Raw genomic sequence first — 25,859 nt, 5'->3', positions numbered from 1 at the left:
CGAAGTTTATAGACAAATCTTGCTAAGACGAACTAAGTCCATGCCAAAAAATCCCACTATGTCAACAACAGCAGTAGCAGTACAAAAATCACAGACAGAGATGCCCAACAGTAACAATAAATCTCCAAAACATAGTAAAACTACTAGAGCTAACACACCATTTCCCAACTCTGTATACAAAAATACAGCAGAAGTTTACGTCTTAGAGGTGAGGTAGACGAATAGAGAGACAAACACTTGTATTTATATTATAGTTCTTGCAATCTACGAGCTCATAAACTTTATTTGTAGTTGTAAATAGACATTTTCCTTAGTGTGCGTACCTACCTGATGGAGCAGTCAATAGCGCAGTCGCTACTGACTGCCATGTACGCGTGCATAGATATGGTCACTCACACAACTAAGGGCGCCGCGCGCTCGTTGATTGCAAGATCTGTAGGTAGTTAAAAAAATTTAACCTCATTTTGGATTTAATTTTTAAGGAGACCTCGTATCTGCACAGCCAACTGCTGCAACTGGTGACATTATCGCAGTCTGGTGTGGCAGATGTAACACATCCAGCACTCAACATCTGTAATCTGTTGACGAAAAACCACTTAATGTGTCCTGTGCCTTTTCCGGGATTAATAAATCTGGCTTAGATATTCAAGCGTCAAGAGGTTAAAAATAAAGAAACTTACTTTAATATTAGTTTTACCTTGAAACTGGCTAGAGTCTCGTAAACATATCGCAGACTTGTGTCATAAATGTTAATTGTTCTTTTATTTGTAGCCAGGCATATAGAGCAACAAACTATTTTTGACATATTTATCTATATACCGTACTGAGATTTACGCGAGCGCTGCGTGCACTCTTCACACGGCGGCAACACGCGACGTTTAGGCTGCGTTTCCACTGAAGCGGAGCGGAGCTTAGCGGTTCCCGAATTGACCAATCGTGCTATTCCAGCGGAATGACAGCGAAGCGGAGCGAAGATTTCGCTTCCGCTTCAGTGGAAACGCAGCCTTATGCAGCGCGCTCGCACCGCTTAGACGCCCGAGAAACGCATACGCCTAATAATATAGGGGACGCCTTAGCTTAGCTGCAAAGTGGCAGTTTTCGACATGCTGTTATTTTAATTGGATTCCCAAAATTGACGATTCTCAATGAATAGTAATAATAATACAGTTTTGAATGTATTGCACTGTTTTATTACAACAAACGTTGGTCACCCGTATGTGTCAGTCTATGCACATTCAAATTACCTTTACGAGTAAATTTCTTCAAGCATATATCACAGCTAAACGGTTTCTCTCCGGTATGAATAAGAACATGACGATTCAAACCTTTTTTAGAAGAGAAGGATTTTGAACATAAATCGCAAGTGTGAGGTTTGTAGCCCGTGTGAATACGATTGTGGGCATTCAACTCACTTTTTCTTGCAAATTTCTTGGCACAGACGTCACAGGTATAATTTTTTATGCCCGTGTGCACAACACTATGTAACACCAAGTATCTCTTCTGTGTAAATTTCTTCGAACATACTTCGCAGCTGAAAGCTTTATTCTCCGAATGAACGAGTAGGTGCCGCTGCAAATCCACGTACTGCGCATACTGCTTGGAACAGATATCACAGAAGTATGGTTTATCCCCAGTATGAGTACGCATGTGGACATTCAAGTGTGCCTTTATCGTAAAGCTCTTTGAGCACACATTGCAAGTATATGGTTTGAGTCCTGTATGCACACGCATGTGGGCGTTCAAATGACTCTTGCATGTGAAACTTTTTGGACATACCGCACAGCTATAGGGCTTGTATCCAGTGTGGGTCCGTTTGTGAAGTACATAAGAATTATGGTAAGGGAATTGCTTCGAACAAATTTCACATGTATACGGTCTGTGACCTGTGTGTATTCGTTTGTGGACGATCAAATGACTTTTGTGTGTGAAATACTTCAAGCAAACATCGCAGCCAAATGGTTTTTCTCCTGTATGTGTCCTGGCGTGAATGATAAGTAGACTTTTGATCGGAAACCTTTTAGAACAGACATCACATTTGTGTGGTTTCTTGGTCTCAGCTTTGCTGGCGTCTTGTGCCTGATCTATATTGTTTTGTTTGTCTTGATGCTCACCTGAGTAAAAATATGATAATATATTACAATAACACATCATAAGAAAAAATAAATTCCGAAATATAGGCAACTAGCTGAAGATAAAAAAACGAACATAACACCTCCTCCATTTCGAAAGTCGGTTAAAATTGTAGCCTATGTGTTATTCTAAGCTATATAAGCTATATTATTGTGAAGTTTCATTAAAATCCGTTCAGTAGTTTATGCGTGAAAGAGTAACAAACATACATACATCCAAACAAACTTTCGTATTTATAATATTAGTAGGAAGTAGGATGTTCAAATAAAACACATACCTTCATCTCTTATATTTTCTGCTCCCTCTTGTTTTACTTTCGCGTGTCCTGAGCTTGTTGTGGGATATTGGTCATATTCATCAATTTCACTCTGACTAACCTTCTCGAAAGTAATTTCTAGAACATTTTTTATCGGTGCATATTCCGATTTGATGGAAGTTTTTTTGTCAACTTCATTTTCCACTAGCTCAACTTGAAGTTCTGAAAGTTATACAAAATATAAACTTTTATTATACTGTTTTTCTTTTCATAAGACAAATAAAGAAATGTTTGTGGCTTGAAATGTCTGTAGTGTGTAACTTGTAAGTGACGACTCGTTACTTACACACTACAGAAACATACACACTGACGAGTGTACAATAGTCTTTATAGTACTGTAGTGCTAGCACGGCGACCAGCGGAAATGCGAAAGTATGGACAAACTGTGGAAATAAACCTAAGGTGCCGTTCCGATCTTTTTTCGTTCCGAAAAATTCAATTAAATGCCACTTTATGACAGACTATAGTCACAAACTGTGGAGATAAACATAAGGTGCCGTTCCGATCTTTTTTAGTTCCGAATAATTCAATTAAAAAGCCACTTTATGACAGACTATAGTTCTAAAAATTCAAATAATATCCTACATTATGACATATACTATAGTGTGTCATAAAGTGGCATTTTAATTGATTTTTTCAGAACGAAAAAAGATCGGAACGGCACCTTAAGTTTATTTCCACAGTTTGTCCATACTTTCGCATTTCCGCTGGTCGCCGTGCTAGCACTACTGGTGTACATTAATAGTTACTACAGGAAATACTTTGTTTTAATTAATATAATATTATATGTAAACAAAAATTAAATCAATTTAATGTACCAGTTATTTCGAGGATAGTAGCATTACAGCCATCCAAACAGTTTTATTTACATTAGGATTGAATTATAATGAAAATGGTTATCAAGATAGGCTTTTTGTTTTGGCAACTTAAGCATATAGTCTTGACTCTTGTAGGATACTAAAGTAGGTTAGGGTAACTGTTATTGACTACTAGATTCGTTTATCGCGCAAGAACTGTACATTTTCCAGGATAAAAAGTATCCTATGTCTTTTCCCGGGACTCAAAGTATCTCTATGCCAAATTTCAGCAAAATCGGTTCATCGGTTTGAGCGTGAAGAGGTAACAGACAGACAGACACACTTTCGCATTTACAATATTATTACTTCGGTCGCGGATTCCAGGAAATGCTATTGTATTATATTGTTGTTGGGATCACCGGTGGGCGGTGCTCTTGTGGGGCTTGAAGAATTAGTATGGATTGTATAAACATAACCTACCATTGTCGCTGCAAACTTCTTTCTTCACATCTGACTCCCCCTTGATACACAAAGAGGGCTCTGCTATTGATGTGAATTTTGTCCTTGATATAGATAGCTTTAAGACCGATCTATACACTCCAACCTCAACCTACAAGGTATTGAGTATTAGGTTCTTTACGTGGTAGAGCCAGGCTTCGACACGATTGGGCCGGCACGACCGGTGAAATACCAAGGGCTCACAGAAACCAGGTGTGGTGTTTCACCGAGTGATGGAGTTCACCGTTGGCCCAATTCCCTATCCTTCTCTTCCCTGTTCCCTTCCTTACCTCTCCTACCCTGTAATTCCATTCCCTCTTAAAAGGCCGGCAACGCACATGCAGCTCTTCTGATGTTGAGTATGTCCATGGGCGACGAAAGTTGCTTTCCATCAGGTGGCCCGTGTGCTCGTTTGCCCCCTTATTTCATTAAAAAAAAATTGGTAAAAATAAAGATTGCAACTGTTTCTTTTTGCAATTACCATAGTGTGATTTAGACAAATAGATAAACAAACATAATTATACTTTTGTATTTATAATAGATAGTAATAAAAACAATTCATACCTTATTTTGCATTTGATTTTTAACAAGACCTCGTGTCTGCGTCGCCAACTGCTGCAGCTGGTGACATTGTCGCAGTCTTGTGTGGCATATGTAACACATCCAGCACTCAGCATCTGTAATCTGTTGATGAAGTAGCACATAAAGTGTCCTATATTATTTTTTCCGGGATTCGAACTCAATTTTATGAAAGCGGTTTAAGAGTTAAGAGTTACAAAATAGTGCTACATACTGAGAGACTAACTTTAGCATATTTAAAACTCAGACCATATAAAAAGGCTTTTTATTTGGTCTGAGCTTTAATATTTGTTTAACTTACCTTGAAATTGGCTAGAGTCTCATAAACATACTGCAGATTTTTGCCATAAATGTTAATTGTTCTTCTATTTGTAGCCAGGCATATGAAGCAACAAGTGATACTTGACATATCCCTTTTCAATATACCTACAGTTATTTTAGGCTTTATTTTGTGCAAAGTAACAATTTTCAGGAGAAAAACGCAAGAATACAGAAAACCAAGCTAGAAATAGTTATTATCCTTCTTCTTCTTCCATTTTTGACATTTTGTTTTTTTAATAATGGTTCCTTCTCCCCGGATACAATCTTTAGGAATTAGGTATAGTCTGTCTGTAATTATCGGACGTGTCCGAAACAACGCTGTCACAGACCGCTGTGAAAAATTGCAACGCTTTTACAAAATTTAGAAAGATAAACTAATAGTAAAAGGGCCCATTCACGGCAGGCCGCCTTGCCGTCCGTCGGGTTAAGCCATAGACATAATATATACTGTTTATATTATTATGGTTTAAGCCATAGACATAATATATACTGATGGGTTAAGCAGTATCATAAATATGGCCGTGTTCGTCGGCGTATTTTTGGACAAACCTTTTATTGCGCGTGTCCAAAAGATGTCATGGCAACGGCATAACAAGTTGCTGGTCAAGTCGTAAACAACGTCTTAATTGTTTATACATGATTAAAATAATAAATGCTAAACATAAATACATAAGCCTAAATTGTCTAACAGCCGCACAAATAATTTATTTAACACTATGATAGTGTTTGATTATTTTATTTTGGAAAATATGGATATGGATCACTAGGAAAAATTTAAAAATTTAATTGTTTTTTTTATGAAATAAGAGGGCAAACGAGCAAACGGGTCACCTGATGGAAAGCAACTTCTGTCACCCATGGACACTCGTAGCATCAGAAGAGATGCAGGTGCGTTGCCGGCCTTTTAAGAGGGAAGAGGGTAACAGGGAAGGGTAGGGATGGGAAGGGAAGGGAATAGGGGAAAGTAGGGAAGGGAATAGGGTAGGGGATTGGGCCTCCGGTTAACTCACTCATTTGGTGAAACACAGCGCAAGCGCTGTTTCACGCAGGTTTTCTGTGAGAGCGTGGTATTTCTCAGGTCGAGCCGGCCCATTCGTGCCGAAGCATGGCTCTCCCACTAGGTTTGTTCATTGCAACGCCACTAACAAATTGCAATTGGGTTAAATGTCAAGTCGTAAACAGTTGTCGTTGCCATGGCATGACATGATTTGGACATGCGCAATAACTAGGTTTTGCAGCGAATGCGCTAAAAATTACGCCGACGAACACGGCCTAAGTTTATGTGCAGTATAGTGAATGGTGTCATTCACGATCCTGCGTAAGCCGGCGGACGGCACGGCGAACTGCCATGCAGGATCGTAAATAGGAGGGAGGGCCACATAAGGGGATTAGCAATTTCAGGTATGCTGTTATTTCAAAAGGGTGTAAAAAATTTACGATTCTTAATGACTAATAATATTTGGTAATAATACACAATTGAATGTATTGCACTGTTTTATTACAACAAACGTTGATCACCCGTATGTGTCAGTCTATGCACATTTAAATTACCTTTACGAGTAAACTTCTTCAAGCATATATCACAGCTAAATGGTTTCTCTCCGGTATGAATCAGAACATGACGATTTAAATGACCTTTACTCAAAAAAGACTTTGAACATAAATCACAATTGTATGGTTTGTAGCCCGTGTGAATACGTTTGTGGGCATTCAACTCGCTTTTTCTTGAAAATTTCTTGGCGCAGACATCACAGGTATACCGTTTTATGCCCGTGTGTACAACACTATGTATATCTAAGTATCTCTTCTGTGTAAATTTTTTTGAACAGATCTCACAGCTGAAAGCCTTATTGCCAGTGTGAATGAGTAGGTGCCGTTGTAAATCTATGTTCTGCGCATACTGCTTGGAGCAGATATCACAGAAGTATGGTTTATCCCCAGTGTGTGTACGCATGTGGACATTCAAGTGCGTCTTCAGCGAGAAACTCTTTGAGCACACATTGCAAGTGAACGGTTTGAGCCCCGTATGAACAGGCATGTGGACGTTTAAATGACTCTTGTTTGTGAATCTCTTTGAACATATTGCACAGCTGTACGGCTTGTGTCCATTGTGAATCCGTTTGTGGACCGTCAAGGAACTTTTATAGGAGAACTGCTTTGAACAAATATCACATACATACGGTCTGTAACCAGTATGTATTCGTTTGTGGATGATCAAATGACTCTTCTGTGAGAATTTCTTGGAGCATACATCGCAGCCAAATGGTTTTTCGCCTGTGTGTGCTCTGGAGTGTATGACAAGAAGGCTCTTGCATGAAAACCTCTTAGAACAGACTTCGCATTTGTGAGGCCTTTTGACCTCAGCTTTCCTGGTGTCTTGTGCCCGATCTGCGTCGTTTTCTTCCTCATCTGTGTAAACAAAATAATAATGTTTATGTCATGGGATGTAAAGATTTTGCAACGAAGTACCTTATAGCACGTTGCGAAAGGAGGCTAGACGGAAAAAGTTGTAACCACACATTTTTATTAGTTCCTGCGCTGTAGGGGCAGAGGGCGTTGATAGTATTCTTATTGAGTTTTTGAGAATAAATAGCGACATCTACCGGACGCTTAAATAAATTTTATTACAATTCCACATGTGTCGTTGTTAGTATTCCTGGACGTCAACTAGATGGCGTTTTTTTATAACTTCGCTCCATCCGGGTGTCCATTGCCATCTCTCAAGTTTTTTACTATCTTTCTTCTGCTTTGAGTAAAAGTTAAGTAAGTGGTTTTGGCTATGAACCTCAAAATGTGGTTCCCATTTTGGGGCACAAATTTTCTTACTTTTATAATCATGGACGTATAAAAAAGACGGACGGAGTCCTATTATACACAGCAATGTGTCCTCAGAGTCAGCCAGGCTGACTGCGTGTACACGGTCCGCACGCACACATTCTTACGCTGGTCCAGCCATTTGACAGGTGTGAGAATGTGTGTGAGGCCGACTCTGAAGACACAGTGCTGTGTATAATAAGATTCCATACACCTTTTTTACATCCATGTTAGATTGATATAATATTTTGACGTTACTATAGGCAATGGTAAACTATAGACATACCTTCATCTCTTATATTGTCTGCTCTCTCCTGTTTTATTTTCGCATGTCCTGAGCTCGTTGTGGGATATTGGTCATGTTCATCAATTTCACTCTGACTAACCTCCTCAAAAGTAATTTCTAGAACCTTTTTTGTTGGTGCATATTCTGATTTAATAGAAGCTTTTTTCTCCACATCATTGTCTATAAGACCAACTTTAAGTTCTGAAAATTAAACAAAGAAATAAACAAAAATAAAAGGAACAAAAAACTATTTTAAATTTTAATGAAAATGATTATCAACTTATCAAGAATGGCTTTTCTGCTTTTGAAATTTAAGCAAGCAACTTTGTAGGATATTTAGGAAGGCCAGGAACACTTATGTCTTATTCTATAATGAGTATAACCAACCATTCTCACTACAAACTTCTATCTTCACATCTGACTCCCGCTTGATAAATAAAGAGGGTTCTGTTATTGATATATTTTTTGTCCTAGAAATAGATAACTTTAGGTACGAACCAAAAACTCCATACTCAACCTGCAAACAATATATGAGAATAAAACAGATCTTTACTTATTAAGATAGTTGTTTCAAATTGGAGATGTGGCGGTACCCACAATTCGCCTAACATTCCTACATCGCGCTATCGAAGTTTTCTAAGCGCGTTGGTATATATACGACAGCTGAAATGTTTCACGTGGGCTCCAGCCTGACCAAGCATAACACCTCGCACGGTCGGAAGATCTGCCTTTGTGGCCACCACACTATTCCCACAGAGTAATTATCATGAGGACTGAAGACTGATGTGTTGTGCTGAAATTCTCTTACTGTTTGAGAACTACATATTTTTCTGGGATAAAAGCTCTCCTTGTATTTTCTGAACTAAAGTATCTCCATTCTCCATGCCAAATTTCATTAAATTCAGTTCAGAACTTTAAGTATGATAGCAGATAGATAAACAGAAAGATAAACAGAAATACAGATGTCAGATATACACAATATTGCATTCTAACTTGAGCGGAGACAAAAGATACAATACCTTATTTTGGATTTCATTTTTAACAAGATCTCGTGTCTGCACAGCCAACTGCTGCAGCTGGTGACATTGTCGCAGTCTCGTGTGGCAGATGTAACACACCCAGCACTCAACATCTGTAATCTGTTGATGAAGAAGCATGTAAAGTCTTTTCTGAGATTAAAAGTATCGCCATACCAATTTAAGGACACTAGTTTAAGCGTCAAGACGAAGAAAAAGGGATTAAAGAGTTATAGATTGAGGGACACACTTAAGTATCTATAATATTAGCATGAATTACCTACCTTAAAGTTGGCTAGAGTCTCATAAACATACTGCAAACTGGTGGCATAAATGTTAATAGTTCTTCTATTTGTAGATAGGCATATGGAGCAAGATGTGCTTTTGGACATCTTCTTTCTCAAAGTACTGAGATATTAAGATTTTAGGCCGTATTTTGTGTAAAATAATTATTTTTCAGAAGAAAAATAGAACATCTTATTAGAAATTTGTTCTTCTTCTTCCAGTTTTGAAATTTTGTTTTTTTTTTCAAGTAATGATTCCTTCCTCTTCTCCCTTTATACAACCTTTACGTGGAATTTGGGTCATTTTAACTTTTAAGTTTTAACTCGTGAGTTGTAAAGTTGTGACTCTTTTGACTTTTCTGAGTCTTGAGAGTCTTCCAACTACCAATTCCGCACTGCGAATATTAACTGCGCGAATAAAATCCGCGCGATTAGACATATTTTGCTTTGCGGACAGTCCCTTACAAGTTACACACTACAAGTTACAACACCTTAAATTTATACTCAGGGACAAGGAACGTTAATTAAAAAACAAAATGCCAAAAATGGAAGAAGAAGATGTAGAGCTATGTTTGTTTCCCATCGGTTCCCATTTTTGTTGTATTTTTCGTCTGAAAGTTGTTATTATTCAATGCCTAAAATCTATAAATATTGAGAAAGAAGATGTCAAAAAGCACTTGTTGCTCCATATGTCTTTCTTCAAACAGAAGAACTATTAACATTTATGGCACAATTCTGCAGTATATTTACGAGACTTTAGCTTATTACAAGGTAAACCATTCTAATATTTAGAGTATTGACCGTCCTACGTGCCTCTCTCAGTCTGTCCCTCTGTCGTTAATGGTTTCAGTGCAAAGAGTGCTTAAAATTCTGAACCACTTTCAATGAATTGGTATTTAAATACTTCAAATTCCAGAATATGACATAGGATGACATGTTTTTACATCAACAGATTACAGACGTTGAGTGCTGGATGTGTTACATCTGCCACACGAGACTGCGACAATGTCACCAGCTGAGGCTGTTAGCCATGCAGACACGAGGGCACACCGAATTTGGTTTACAAAATAAGGTATTGACTATTTGCAAGCTATTATGATTATGTTTGCCATTGTCTACCTTACCTTTAATCCTAAACTGGTGATGTTATTTTTAATGAAATATTGGTAAAGAGATACTTAGGATTGGAAAATGAACTTGAATACAAATGGTATGGGTCCTGCACTACAAATAATAAAAACTACGGAAGAGTAACTGTCAAAAAATTTATTATGATATACAATAATGTTGAACTCTCTTTCACAGTAATAATATACACTTTTCATGCACTTTTTCCACTTTTATTAATAACAATTATGTTTTACACGACCGGTTTCGATAAAATCATCATCAGGTGTAGTACTAGGAACTCTCTTTGTACAAAATATTATTATTATAAAAAGAAATAGGCCAAGGCCAATGAACCAAAACTTTTTTGTTGTTGCTTTGTTATATTATCTCCAATCAAAATGAAATTGACCTAAGGATTTGTTAATATGGCGATTCTATAAAGAAGCGTTAAAGAGAAGATCGTGGCTCACCCCCAAAGATCATTTTAAGGTCATACTCAATTCCTTGCAGGTTGAGCGTGGAGTCAGAACTATTTTAAAGCTATCTACATCTAGAATTACGACTATATCCACTGTACCAGTTGTGAAGACAGAAGGTTGCAGTGATAATGGTAGGTTATGTTAATTATAGGAGAGGTATTCATAGAATCCTTAAATGCGCAAGAATACTTGCCTAAATTTCAAAAGCAGAATAGAATATTGTGGGCAGCAAGTCAGACGGGTGTATAAACAAAGTTGTTTTTTTTTTTAAATAAGAATAAGAAAGAAAATAGAACTCCACAACTGATAATTTTCAGAACTTGAAACTGAAAGAATAGACAATGAAGTAGAGAAAAAGACTTCCATCAAATCAAAATGTGCATCAACAAAAAACTATCTAGAATTTACTTTTGAGGAGGTTAGTCAGAGTGAAATCGATGAATATGAACAAAATCCACTGACAAGCTCAGTAAAACAAGAGAGAGCAGAAAATATAAGAGATGAAGGTATGTATTTTATTTTCCCTTTTGAGTAGGTACTACTGTGGGTATTATTTTAATATGCATACTTTTACAATGGTATATTGTAATTTATATTATTATAAAAGTATGCAAATTGTAATAAACAACAAAAAATTTAAGTTATTAAAGCCTCAAAATGGGAACCACTTTTTCAATAAAGTTTGTATTTATTTTAGTTGATTAAATACGCAGATTACATAATCTATGTGTTTATTCAAAGGATACTTCTTAGGGGGGTATTACATTATCATTTATATATGATCATTTCTATGATCATATATAGGATCCAATATAAATGATCATTTGATTATATCTGCATATTACATTATCATATTTCATTGATCCTATTTTACGTCATATGTGGTTTCAATAGCCAATGGAGAGCGCTAACGCTGACAGGTAATGACGTCAGGGTTACTAGATCTCAGAGAATTCGATTTGTTAAAAGACATCGTCATTTTTAATATGACTTGTTTTTGTTATTTCAGCAAGATTATCCAAGTATATAATTAGAAAAATAATTACATTACATTATTTGAAACATATTAACGAACAAGAAATTAAAAACTCTTTTGTATATTAAATAACTGGCAACACCTATTTCTATGACCGTATTGGATCCAATCTCTCAGCAAATGTCAAAAATCTATGATCAAGGAAGAAATGAATCATATGTCTATATTACATTATCCAATATCATTGACTCAATGATCTCGGATCCAATGTTTATGATAATCTAATATCCCCCTTATAGTAACTTATGAAAGATATAAAACATGTAAGATTTGTAAAAACCACAGACATAGATTAAGATAGATACCGCATGTCGCTCCATTTGTATGTCTTTTTTCCTACCTACGGATGATTAGAACGAGACGTGTCCATTACCTAGGCCAACGTTTCTATTTGTATTTCTACAGCTCAATACGACACTTTAAGGCATTTAGGCATTTTTAAAATTCCGATTGACGTCCGATTCCGATAGCAGACTAAAGAACAGACTTTCGAAAGACGAGCAGTGCTAGTCGTTTGTGACCGCGATATGCCACGTGAAGTACCATCGAGGAAGTTCATTCCTATGCAATTGACAGACCAACGTTATTTGGTCGAATATGTCAATTCAATGTTAATTGTGATCTGTCAGCTGGGTTTGACGTAACGCAACCAAACTACTTAGGTCCCCGATTTGCATAGAAATCAACTTCTCTGATAGTACATACACATGTGGTATCTATCTAGATTCTAGATCTATGTCTGTGGTAAAAACCCTAAACTCTCATATTTACAGTAGAACCCATTTAAGACGATCACGCTTATTACGATTTCTCGCATAATACGCCATTTTGCATCAGTCCCTGCAACTTGAGACATGTTTTCATACATTCTGTAACGCTTAATTCGATCGTCATCCCGTTTAATTTGCCCTAACGGCCAACACATTATCTCTTGCCTCTGCGACAGCGGCTAATACTCATAATACTCATAGGGTTTACCTGGATATTCTTCCATTGATGATAATGCATCACCGTAAGTAATTGATTCAATTGAAGATCTTTCTTATTGAGAGTGTGAATAACACACAAGAATAAGCTCAAAGTGATAATGATCAAGAAGAAGATGAGTCAACTCCGATTTTGACACACGCTCAGGCATTATCAGCAGTTAATGATTTAAGACGCTATGTAACTTCTTTGAATCAAAGCGAAGACGCACTACAAAAGTTAAATTACGTTTAAATTTATTGTAATTGCTAATGCCTAAAAATCTTTCTGTCAATCTAAAAGTGATTATTTTAAATAACGTGATAGTACCTAATACACGATATTTTATATAGCGTACATAATTTTAAATGTAAAATAAAATATATTAGTGCATGTAAAGTATGTAGTGGGTCCGTATTTTATTTCCCTAGGTATATCCCGCATAATACGCTTTCCCGCATAAGACGCGTTTTCGGTTTAGTCCCTATGAAATCGTTATAAACGGGTTTTACTGTAATATACATTATCATATTTTTTTTATCAGGTGAGGAACAAAACAAACAAGTCAACACCGATCATACACAAGACGCCAGCAAAGCCGAGACCAGGGAACTGCACAAGTGCGATGTATGTTCCAAGAAGTTTGCAATCAAAAGCCTACTTGTCATTCACTCCAGGACACACACAGGAGAAAAACCATATAGGTGCGATGTATGCTTTAAGGATTTCAAATATAAAAGTCATTTGATTGTCCACAAACAAAGACATGCAGGTTACAGACCGTATACATGTGACATTTGTTTGAAGCAATTCTCCTACAGAAATTCCTTAAAAGTTCACAAACGGATCCACAAGGCGTCCAAGCCCTATAGCTGTGTGGTATGTCCAAAAAGTTTCACACAAAAAAGTAATTTAAACGACCACATGCGTGTTCATACTGGGGATAGACCGTACATCTGTGATATCTGCTCCAAGCAGTACATACAAATGTCGCATTTGCAGCGGCACCTACTCACTCACTCTGAGACCAAAGCTTTCAGCTGTGAAGTATGTTCGAAAACATTTACACAGAAGAGATACTTAGAGTCACATAGTTTTGTACACACGGGCATAAAAAATTACACATGTGAGATCTGTGCCAAGAGATTTGCAAGAAAATGCCAGTTGAATAACCACAAACGTATTCACACGGGCCACAAACCATACAGTTGTGATATATGTTCAAAATCTTTTTTGTGGAAAAATCATTTGAAACGTCATGTTCTGATTCATACCGGAGAGAAACCGTTTAGCTGTGATACATGCTTGAAGAAATTCTCACGCAAAAGTTATTTAAAGATACACATACAGTCAGTATGTGTAAGTGACCAACATTTGTTGTAATAAAACTGTACAATACATTTAAAACTGTGTATTATTATTTATTACTATTTACTAGCCATTAATCGATTATTTTCTGAATCCCATAACAGTATGTCTAAATTTGACACTGCAGTCTGAAGCACAGATCTAGCAAGGTTCGCGCTCTGCGCTCACGTCTGAAGTATAATAGTGAACTTTCTGCATTTCGTTAAAGCGTTGCAGTTTTCACAGCGATGAACTTCGATTTTTTTGCAATGAAGTTCCTTATCGCGCGTTGCAAAAGGAGGCTAGACGAAAAAGTTGTAACGACACATTTTTATTAGTTCCTGCGCACATTTTTATTAGTTCCGGGTCAGAGGGCGTTGATAGTATTCCTGGGCGGCAACTAGCTGGCGTTTCTTAGAATAAACAGCGACATCTGCCGGAGGTTTAAATAATTTTTATTACAATGTCACAAAAGTGTAGTTGTTACTTGTTAGTGTTAAATGGCGTTTTTTTTAAAGTTCCTTATTTTTTATAACTTCGTTCCATCCGGGTGTCCTTTGACACCTCTCAAGATTTATTTATAAGTTGCGCCTCTAGTACACCTACGCATTCGGCATGCGCATGCGGCAGCAAAACGCGAAACTGTAATAGAGCGAGGCATAGGCTTACCCAAGATTCTTGGGCGTACCGTACCCAGGATTTCAGCTGAGATGTGGCAGCATTCCTGCAAAAAATCATGAAAATTTACTTTTATTAATCTGACTGAAAATATATTTCATTCACTTTATACGTGGGAGAGCCATGCTTCGGCACGAAAAGGGCCGGCTCGACTGGAGAAATACCACGTTCTCACAATAAACCGGCGTGAAACAGCGCTTGCGCTGTGTTTCGCCGAGTGAGTGAGTTTACCGGAGGCCCAACCCTATTCCCCTACCCTATTCCCTTCCCTACCCTCCCCTACTCCCTTCCATCCCTACCCTCCCCTATTACCCTATTCCCTCTTAAAAGGACGGCAACGCACCTGCAGCTCTATATATATATTGTTTCCAGCAGTTCATTTTGCGCAGAGTTATATGTAACACGTTTTTAATTCCCACTTACCAGGAAGATTGGTGTTTACTTTATCCTCTAGTGGGGGGGGGGGGCTGCCCCTACCTGGATGTGTCCCATAGTCGTGTTACGGAGAGTACAGTATCAGTTCGTCGCTGTTTCGCAGTTCACAGCGTCTGTGTACTAGAGGTGATTAAAGGGGGCAAACGAGCAAACGGGTCACCTGATGGAAAGCAACTTCCATCGCCCATGGACACTGGCAGCATCAGAAGAGCTGCAGGTGCGTTGCCGTCCTTTTAAGAGGGAATAGGGTAATAGGGGAGGGAAATCTTCACTGTTGCGCAAAAGTGTGGGCAAAAATAATACAACTTCAAGAAACGTGTCATTTTTGTTCCCTCCAATCATAAATCCATGGTAAGTTTTAGTCAAGGGTACCGCTTTACTAAAACGACACTAAAACGACTAGTAGTTAGTACTATATTTTATGCAGTATGCTCACGAGTCACTCGGCACGCGTCACGCCTCATACTCATACCACCTGCCTGTTTGTTATGTCATTGACCATTGCTCATAATATATTTTGCACAAGATGAATCTGGGTCAAGATTCAAGAAGAAGGACGCTGGACGATAAAACAATTTCGAGTTCTAAATCAGCAGTGATTGAACGAAATGAAAGTTTATTTATTTAAATAAAAAATCTAAATGTCAAAAATGGAAGTAGAAGAAGAAGAAGTTTTTGTTTGATCCTATTCTGTGATCACAGATTACTAGTTTAAATTTATATCTGTATTAATTTGACTCGCTCATAAAGGGTTCCGTACAAATACAATAGAGCAAAAATAGGCCAAAAATTGTGTTTTTTTGTATAAGAGCTTATGTTATTATATTTTCATTTTAAAAGGTATATAAATAATTTTAATAATAAAATAATTATACGGAAAATCACTTCATCTTTATATCTCTATGTCATAGAAATAGGTGTTGCCAGTTATTAAATATAAAAACGAGTTTTTAATTTCTTGTTATTTATTAATATGTTTCAAATAATGTAATGTAATTATTTTTCTAATTATATACTTACGGCCGTTCCCAATATTTGATCTATCTCTGGTTTTGCCCTACTAGAGATAGGAATAGCTCACATTAGACATTAGAGACATACATTTTATGTCAATTGTGAGCTATTCCTATCTCTAGTAGGGCAAAACCAGAGATAGATCAAATATTGGGAACGGCCGTTAGATAATCTTGCTGAAATAACAAAAAACAAGCCATATTAAAAATGACGATGTCTTTTGACAAATCGAATTCTCTGAGATCTAGTAACCCTGACGTCAATACCTGTCAGCGTTAACGCGTCAATAACTCAATACTAGTCAGACTTGCTACATATATTAATCTGTGGTTAGCGCTCTCCATTGGCTATTGAAACCACATATGAGTAAAATAGGAACAATGAAATATGATATTGTAATATGCAGATATGATCAAATGATCTTAAATATATTGGATTATATATATGATCATAGAAATGATCCAATATAAATGATAATGTAATACCCCTCTATGCTCATGAAGAAGGACGATAAATAAAAAATCTAAATGTCAAAACTGGAAAAAGAAGAAGGAGAAGTCCGAAGTTTAGTTCACAGAGTACTTTATTATATACTGTTTAGTTTGTGCTATATTTTATATTTCATTCTATTTATCTTCTGAGTTCTGGAACTGATAAGTAAGCCTAAATTCTTTAAATATTGAGAAAAAAGATGTCGAAAAGCACTTGTTGCTCGATATGCCGTTGTACAAACAGAAGAACTGATAACATTTATGGCTCAATTCTGCAGTATGTTTATCAGACTCTCGCTAATTTTGAGGTAATTCATGCTAATATTATTATAGATATAATGGATACCAAAGTAAGTTTCTGAGTCTTTAGCCTCATGACGCTTAAACCGCTTGACTAGATTCAATAAACTTGTATAGAGATTCTTTAAATTCCAGAGAGAATAAAGGACACTTTACATGCTTCTTTATCAACAGATCGCAGATGTTGAGTGCTGGGTGTGTTACATCTGCCACACCAGACTGCGACAATGTCACCAGCTGCAGCAGTTGGCAGTACAGACACGACATGTTTCTGAAATTCTTGTCCACAATAAGGTATGTAATATTGTTATTCGCTATTATAAATATAAAAGTATGTTTGTATATCTTTCTACCAAAAAATTACACCAGTAGTTTAGGCTTAGCCTATAGGCAATAACCACAAATTATTGATGTAATTTTTAGTAAAATTTGGTATAGAGATAGGTATGTCTTATGCATGGCCGCACATGCATCTATCGTAAGAAGCTTCATACATGCAGATTGTCCAATGTTATTATTTTAAGCATGAAGCACTATGCAGGTGCGGCCCAGACATTAGGGTTGGGAAAAGAACTTCTAATAATGTAAACAGTAGAGGCTTTAGGCGGGGTGACGCTGGGTTACTGCCCAGGGCACCACAGACTTTCGTTTTTTAGGGCTAACACTGGCATCCTGCACTGAATAAAAATTACATTATCCCCATGCAATAAACATATTTTGGCTCAACACATCTAGTTTATGATCATGTTAGGCTATTTAAAAACCTTCCGTGGACTTCAAGGATTATTTTAAGACTAATCGGTTCAGCCCTTATCGAGTTATAGCGTTATATATATAAATGGATTTCCAATTGTGATAGTAACGCTATATATATATATATATATATATATATATATATATATATATATATATATATATATATATATATATGTTACGCTCAAAGACCAAAATCGCAATGAGCGAAAAAATGGCTCACAACTCACAATGCGTTGTGGTCACAGTGAAACGCGCGACCCACGACGCGAAATTCGCGTCGTGGCTCTAATGAAAACGGCCACGACGCGTTCTGGCAATCACAAAAAGACCATAACGTGAAATTCGTGTCGTGATATGCTATTCTTTTTTCTTGATTTGTCCTTGATTGATTAATTGTCCATAGGTATGGAAGATTATATTTAAATTACCATGCGTACTACAAAATATTTTTTCTTTTACTAAATCACTGCATAACGTGTTTTTCATTATTATTTGAAAATATCCATAGTTCCATAATATCCGTGCTAATATTATTACTGTCTGTCTGTCTGGCGCTGGTTATGGATATTTTATAAATAGATAATAATGATAAACACGTTATGCAGCGATTTAGTAAAAGAAAAAATATTTTGTAGTATGCGTGGTAATTTATATATAATCTTTCATACCTATGGACGATTAATCAATCAAGAAAAACGAATAGCATATCAGCCACGACACGAATTTCGCGTTATGGTCTTTTTGTGATTGCCAGAACGCGTCGTGGCCGTTTTCATTAGAGCCACGACGCGAATGTCGCGTCGTGGCTGTTTCACTGCGACCACGACGCGTTGTGAGCCATTCTTTCGCTCATTGAGTGATTTCGGTCTTTGAGCGTAACATAGATATATTATAATTACAAAAAGAAAAAGACCAAGGTTTACCTTTATCTCTTCTTCTTTTGGCATATTACAGGGTGGCCTGTTTAGGAGTTGCTAGCGACATAACTGTAGAGGTGCAAATGTTCAGTTAACAGTGTACCTACTGATTGCAGACCCAATTCGTTGCAGGTTAAGGTTGGAGTGTATAGATCAGTCTTAGAGCTATCTTCATCTAAAACTATGATTATATCAACAACAGAACCCTCTTTATATATAAAACAGGAGTCAGATGTGAAGAAAGAAGTTTGCAGTGACAATGGTAGGTTATGTAATACATAACAGTGTTTTTCAACCTTTTGTCAAAACCTGTGGGTCGCAACCCCTAGGGTGCCAAAAAGAATATGATATTTATGAAAATACATATGTATATATCTATAATATACTAATATTATAAATCTAAAGAGTTTGTTTGTTTGAACATGCTAATCTCAGGAACTACTGGTCCGATATAAAAAAATATTTCAGTGTTAGATAGAATCGAGGATGGCTATAGCCTATGTTACATATTATTATTAAGCTAATACCAATTGGAGCGAAGAAACAGAGGAAAATGTAGAAAAAACGTGGAAAATTATATGAAATTGCTTATTATTTTAAAAAGTACTGGAGCAATTTTTATGTTATTTGGCACACACGAAGAATAGACCACGTGAAGAGACAGGATATTTTTTGCGGGAAAATGTACGTGAAATTCTTAAATTCTTAAATTACCGCCTTAAATTAGAAGCCTCCGCGCGGCTTCGCATCTAGTGATAATATATTGTGGATATGTACAAAAAACTATACTTAATGAAAAATTTATATGTATATTACTACGAATAATAAAAACTAAGGAAAAGTAACTCCGTCAAAAAACATGCTCCACAATACTTGTCAAAAAAGTGTACCTTAGGTACACAATTCAATACATTTGCAATATTTAGGTGACCTTGAGCGGTACTAGGCTGACGTTACATGACAGATCAAAAGGAACCTTTAAAACGGTAATAGTATGGAAGTTACAATTCCATAGTTTTTATTATTCGTAGGTATATTAGGATACATTTTAATTTTTAAGCAGCGACCACATAGCCTCTAGACGCCTAATGCAAGGCGAATACTTTCAGACAATATGTAAGACTTATAGGTCTTACTTTAGATAATGACAGCGAAATCTGTCTTAGTATCGACCACATCCGTGACCCATGTACATCTCGTGCGTTTCATACAAAATATTTTTTTTACTGTCAAGAATCAATTTATTGTGTGATACCAACTATCTTTCAGAGGTATATATATTTTTTTTATTGAAAATCGAAACAAAGCGTGATATGCTCAAGTCATTTTGAGTTAGACTGTTGTTAAACAACTGATTAATGATTATAATTTATAGCAATAAAAATTACACCGTTTTTGCCAATTTTAGTAAGAGAAATATGGATAAACCATCCATCTACTACCAGGGCCCCCGTAAGGGCTTCTGGCGCCTGTGTGCAAAAAAAGGATTTTGGCGCCCCTTAGGCAAATTTTTTCGGTCCTTGGTTTTGGCGCCCCTAAAGATGGCGATTTGGCGCCTCTAGAGGATGGCGCCCGTGTGCATTGCACACATTGTACATATGGTAGCGAGGGCCCTGTCTACTACTACTATCTACCCATCACAAAGCGTAGTTTCTTGTCGGCGTTGCGAAGTAATCATGAAATCTTATCTTGAAAGCGTAAAGAAAGTAACCAAGTAAAGATTTTTAGTCACTAAAACTTCAAGCAGTTTTATTGGCGAACAACTATTTTTAGAAATAAATTTCCATCAATTTCATTGTGACTTAGAAATCATGTGGCGGAATTAGCAAGTCAAATAATCTATACTAATAATAAATATAAAGCTGAAGTGTTTGTTTGTTGTTTGAACGCGCTTATCTCAGAAAGTACTGGACCGATTTGAATTTTTTTTTCAGTATTAATCAAGGAAGGCTTTTTTATATATCCTATGTAGCTTATAATATATTATCACGCTAAGACCAATAGGAGCGGAGCACCAATGAAGAATGTTTCAAAATCGGGAGATTTTTCCTATTGTGCTGCGTAAACGATAAAAGTTTCGCAAAAATCATATAATATCACATAATTTTTGCCCTCTGAAAGTTTAAAAAAAGTATATACTTATAATTTGTAAAAAAAGTATGTTTTTAAATATAGGTAAGTATATTAGGTACTTTTTTAATATAATCCGAAGACGTTTTTGTATATTTTAAGATGCTTTACCTTTTTTATGCTAAACAAAGGTTGGCAGCTTTTATTTGCATCTCTGTTTTATTGTTTACGTTGTAAGAAGTGTAACAAGGAGAGAATCAATATAAGCTGGCTTATATTGTTTATTTATATTAGGTCGTATTAAGACGCCGATTTTGGGCGCTTGACAGACGAGAGGTTATAAGTATAGAATGAAGAAAATATATATAATATATTTTCTTCATTCTATACTTTAAAATAAAAAATAAATATGTACTGGTTTTTTTTATTTCCTTTGACAAGCGCTTCTCGTACTTCCCATCACTAGTTCTGATTTATGACATGCCGTGAATTTGAATTGGCCAATCGTAATGCATTTCTTCTCTCTCCCCCCGCGTCGCTTACCTCAGCACATTGACACAATAATTTGTTAAGAGAAATCAAAACATTAGGCGTCTATTGGGTTATGTGGTCGCTGTTTTTAAGTAACAAACATTTATTTGTATACCCGAGGAAATTTATTCCTAGACAGTTGACAGACCTACGTCATTTGGTCGGCTTATGTCCATTCAATGTTAGCTCTATTGGATGGATTTGACATAACGCGACCAAATTACGTAGCCGTCGTGCCTAGGAATATCTTAGTCCGCCATCTGCCTAGGAATGAACTTCTCTGATAGTACACTGTACATCTTATGTTAAAAAAAACACATAACAATTCAAATAATACTTCATTTGTATAATTTTCAGAAATTGAAGAATTCGAAGGAAACGAAGTAGAGAATAAAACTAATATCAAATCGGAATATGCACCAACAGAAAAGGTAGAAATTACTGTTGAGGAGGTTAGTCAGAGTGAAATTGATGAATATGACCAATATCCCACAACAAGCTCAGTCAAACAAGAAAGAGCAGAAAATATAAGAGATGAAGGTATGTGGTTAAGCCATAAAGTTAATATACCTATCGGAATAGAGAAACAAAAGCCTGATCAAGAGAGATGTCATTATCAGTAACACTGCGTGGTAAAAAGAGACGTGTGATACATGACAGCAGCACTCTTTTTTTGACGTCCAGTCGGCACGTGCCACACGTTGACAATTTAATTTCATAGAAATCATGTTCAATCATGCTTGTGTAAGTGTATACGTACACATATTTTTACACACAGATGAAAATTGGTTTCATTATTGGGTTACGTTTGACAGCTCGAGATTGTTGCTCTATTCCGCTTGGTATATTAACTTTATGGGCTTAACTTACCGTCGCTCATATTTCATAGGTTTTTTTTTACATATTATATACTGATATAATTAGGGATGCTTGCTATATCCATATTTCCATACTTACTAATATTATAAATGCAAAAGTGTCTGTCTATTACCTGAACCACTGAACCGATTTTGCTGAAATTTGGTATGGGGATACTTTGAGTCCCGGGAAAGGAAGGAGTTGCGGGCATCATTTAGTTATTATTCAAATCATTATAAAAGTATGCATGATGACTCATTATCACAGACATAGATCAAGATAGATACCGCATGTGTATGTACTTCGCGTGCCATATCGCGTTCCCAAACGACGAGCAATGCTCCTCTTTCGAATGTCTGTTCTTTAGTCTGCTATCGGAATCGGACGTCAATCGGAATTTTAAAAATGCCTAAATACCTAAAAGTACCGTATTGAGCTGTAGAAATACAAATAGAAACGTTGGCCAAGATAATGTTATCATCGGTACGTCACAGTAGGTAGGAAAAAGTGGCACGCTCGTTTTCGTACAAATGGAGCGACATGCGGTATCTATCTTGATCTATGTACGTGCTCATCATGATAAAAAAACCTTATAACTTATAAATTTGTTGCCTCAAAACGAGAATCACTTTTTCAGTAAACTGTATTAATTGTAAGTTGTTATATATGTATTTATCCTACTTCCTACTAATATTATAAAGGCGACAGTTTGTGAGGTTGTATGGATGTTTGTTACTCTTAAAATAAAACTCATTTACAATCTATACTAATATTATAAATGCGAAAGTATCTCTGTATGTCTGTATGTCTCGCTTTCACGCCAAAACTACTGAACCGATTGTAATGAAATTTTGTACACTGATAGTCTAAAGCCTAGAAAGGACATAGGCTACTTTTTAACTGGAGAAAGGGGTTGTAAGGGGGTGTTTTTGCGTAAATTAGTTCAAATTAAGTTAGTTCCAAAAATTCATAACGAATGGCGCTAACGCTAAGAGTCACCTGCATCGCGCTAGCGCTTACTCATAAGTCTTTCTATAAGAGGTGGTACCATGATAAGGTGCGTTTTTCGATTGTTTACACGTTGTTAAATAACTCACTACTCAGTACCTACTTTATCTATGCAGTGACGTAACCTACCAATGATAAATAGTTTATGGGTAAAGCTAAAGTTGTGTTATGTGGGGCTAAATAAGCTTTAAAATTTGGTATAAATAAAGTTTAATTTTAAAAAATGAAATATTATGTGCACACTGCACAGCTGTTTTTGGGTATTTTGATTTAAGGGGTACCAGGGTTTTAAAAAGCTTTTAAATTTGACACAAATTTTGTTCACACCGCGCGCTATAAACTGAAGTCCACGCGGACGAAGTCGCGGGCAACAGCTAGTAATTTATGGAAGACATAAAAAATTCAGAACCGCTCCCATTAAATAAATGTTATCAATTTTTTTTTATCAGGTGTGGATCAAATCAAACAAGAGGCAGATAAGACACAAGACGCCTGCGAAGCTGAGGCCAAGGAACCGCACAAATGTGATATCTGTTCTAAGAGGTTCCTGACCAAAAGCCTACTTGTCACTCACTCCAGGACACACACAGGAGAAAAACCATTAGGCTGCGATGTTTGCTCCAAGAAATTCACACGGAAGCGTCAGTTGATCGTCCACAAACGAATACACACAGGTTTCACACCATTCACCTGTGATGTGTGCTCAAAGAGCTTCTCGCAGAAGTATTACTTGAAACGTCACATGTTTAGTCACTCTGAGGATAAACCACACTTCTGCGACATCTGCTCCAAGCAGTACAAACGGTTGTTGGATTTGCAGCGGCACCTACTCACTCATTCGGACACAAAAAATTTCATCTGCGGAGTATGTTCAAGAAAATTTACAGAGAGGAGATATTTAGTGGCACATAGTTTTGTACACACGGGCATAAAAAAATACACCTGTGATATCTGTGCCAAGAAATTCTCAGCGAAATGTGGTTTGAATCGACATAAATATATTCACACGGGCTACAAACCTTACAATTGTGATGTATGTTCAAAGTCTTTTTTGAGGAGGCGTGAATTGAGACTTCATATTCAGATGCATACCGGAGAGAAACCGTTTAGCTGTGATATATGCTTGAAGAAATTCACACGTAAAAGAAATATGGAAGTGCACAGATTTTCACATACGGGCGATAAGTGTTTGTTGTAATAAAACAGTTCAATACATTTAAAACTGTGTTTCATTAGTCATCAATAATCGTTAAATGATAGTTATCATCTTATATATAAAATTCTCGTACTCCTCCGAAACGGCTTGACCGATTCTCATGAAATTTTGTGAGCATATTGAGTAGGTCTGAGAATCGGCCAACGTCTATTTTTCATACCCCTAAGTAATAAGGGTTGTTCACATTATTAAAAACTAGCTGTTGCCCGCGACTTCGTCCGCGTGGACTTCAGTTTATAGCGCGCGATGTCAACAAAATTGGTGTCAAAAGCTTTTATAAAAAAACCCTGGTACCCCTTAAATCAATACAGCTGTGCAGTGTGCACACAATAAGTATTTCATTTTTTTATATTAAACTTTATATTTTATGCCAAATTTTAAAGCTTATTTAGCCACCCAATTACACAACTTTACCCATAAACTATTTATCATTGATAGGTTTAAGGTTACGTCACTGGCCACTGCACAGATAAAGTACTGAGTTATTTAATACCCTAGAATAGATATAACAATCGAAAAAAATCGAAACTTAAAAATGTTAGATGATACCACGTGTTATAGAAAGACTTTTGAGCAAGCGTCAGCGCGATGTAGAAGACGCACGGCGCCATCTATTATGATTTTTTGGAACTAACTTAATTTGAACAAATTTACGCATTTTCACCCCTTTACAACCCTTTTTTCCAGTAAAAAAGTAGCCTATGTCCTTTCTCAGGCTTTAGACTATCTGTATACAAAATTTCATTACAATCGGTTCGGTAGTTTTGGCGTTTGGCGTGAAAGCGAGACTGACAGACAGACAGACAGAGATACTTTCGCATTTATAATATTAGTATGGATTATTTATATGGCAAAACAACGTTTGCCGGGTCAGCTAATACATATATAATCAAATAGAAGTTTAAAAAAATATGGACATTTTTTGTCACTGCGATGACATCGTTATGTCAATGCGTGGATACAAAGCGTGATAAATAAAGTGCGACAAGGTTTTAAAATTTAAATGAACGTAGGAGGTGGCGCCGCGCTGTCGTTTGTATGATGGCAGCGTTAAGGGCCCCGAAGACGATCAAACGGTTTGACTCAAACCGATTTGATCGTTTACAAAGCTAGTTTGAACGGTTTGTCAAACATTTACGTGTTTATTTATTTTATTTATTTTTATTTAGTATACAGACAGGTTACAGTCATTACATGGTTGTACAAACATAATCTTAAGTTCTAGGCTAGACGGCAACCCAAAAATAGTATACATAACATAATTATTATTAGGTTGTTACTAAAAATAAACTATTACAAGAAAACTGATAATATCCACTACGAAACGTTAAGTAGGTACTTATACAATGAGTGACTAATATTTAGCTTAACATATATTACCAAAACAAAACAAAATAAACTACTTAATGTGTAGAGAAAAGAAATGGATCTGAAAAATGTTTATTGTGCGAGTTATTAACAATGTTTGTCATAGTCGGAAACAAGAGATGGCAAATACTTGGCTTTCATAATATTATTGATCGTCTTCTTATAATGTGAAAATTGACGAAAAATGTCTACGCTCCAACTACCCACTACAAGGTCATTATAAGTACGACACATTCTA

General features: G+C 36.4%; 3 protein-coding genes across 10 annotated transcripts in view; 2 read left to right on the top strand and 1 right to left on the bottom strand.

The window, feature by feature from the left end:
* The window catches only part of LOC121738205 (gastrula zinc finger protein XlCGF57.1-like), a 106,712-nt gene extending 101,886 nt beyond the window's left edge, over positions 1-4,826 (bottom strand). Inside the window, exons 1-5 of one of the 3 annotated variants that reach the window (XM_042130133.1) lie at positions 4,622-4,826; positions 4,306-4,425; positions 3,724-3,853; positions 2,408-2,608; positions 1,175-2,111 (exon numbers count right to left, since the gene is read on the bottom strand). In XM_042130133.1, coding sequence (XP_041986067.1) covers positions 1,192-2,111; positions 2,408-2,608; positions 3,724-3,853; positions 4,306-4,425; positions 4,622-4,729 — 1,479 coding nt within the window. In that variant the 5' untranslated portion in view covers positions 4,730-4,826 and the 3' untranslated portion in view covers positions 1,175-1,191. Of the gene's footprint in view, positions 1-697; positions 828-1,174; positions 2,112-2,407; positions 2,609-3,723; positions 3,854-4,305; positions 4,426-4,621 lie in introns of those variants that run through there. The other 2 variants (XM_042130135.1, XM_042130136.1) reach the window with 2 other exon arrangements.
* On the top strand, positions 745-24,257 carry LOC121738216 (zinc finger protein OZF-like). Of its 6 annotated transcripts, none has more exons than XM_042130168.1 (6): positions 745-755; positions 16,765-16,905; positions 17,072-17,191; positions 18,703-18,832; positions 21,529-21,711; positions 23,487-24,257. In XM_042130168.1, exons 2-6 carry the CDS (start codon positions 16,798-16,800, stop codon positions 24,233-24,235), a joined length of 1,290 nt encoding a protein of 429 aa, XP_041986102.1. In that variant the 5' UTR covers positions 745-755; positions 16,765-16,797; the 3' UTR covers positions 24,236-24,257. The 6 variants fall into 6 exon arrangements, with proteins under 6 accessions (XP_041986102.1, XP_041986101.1, XP_041986100.1 ...); XM_042130167.1 differs by lacking the exon at positions 745-755 and adding an exon at positions 11,316-11,326; XM_042130166.1 differs by lacking the exon at positions 745-755 and adding an exon at positions 15,770-15,784 and having other exon boundaries at positions 16,749-16,905.
* On the top strand, positions 12,669-14,057 carry LOC121738260 (zinc finger protein 235-like). The gene is made up of 2 exons (XM_042130213.1): positions 12,669-12,678; positions 13,177-14,057. The coding sequence occupies exons 1-2, from the start codon at positions 12,669-12,671 to the stop codon at positions 14,013-14,015; spliced, it is 849 nt and encodes a 282-aa protein (XP_041986147.1). The 3' UTR covers positions 14,016-14,057.
* Positions 24,258-25,859: the final 1,602 nt, after the last annotated feature.

Source organism: Aricia agestis, chromosome 22 (assembly GCF_905147365.1).
Source record: "Aricia agestis chromosome 22, ilAriAges1.1, whole genome shotgun sequence".
NCBI lineage: Eukaryota > Metazoa > Arthropoda > Insecta > Lepidoptera > Lycaenidae > Aricia > Aricia agestis.
Note: the sequence above shows the minus strand (reverse complement) of the source record. Positions and strands in the feature narration are given on the sequence as shown.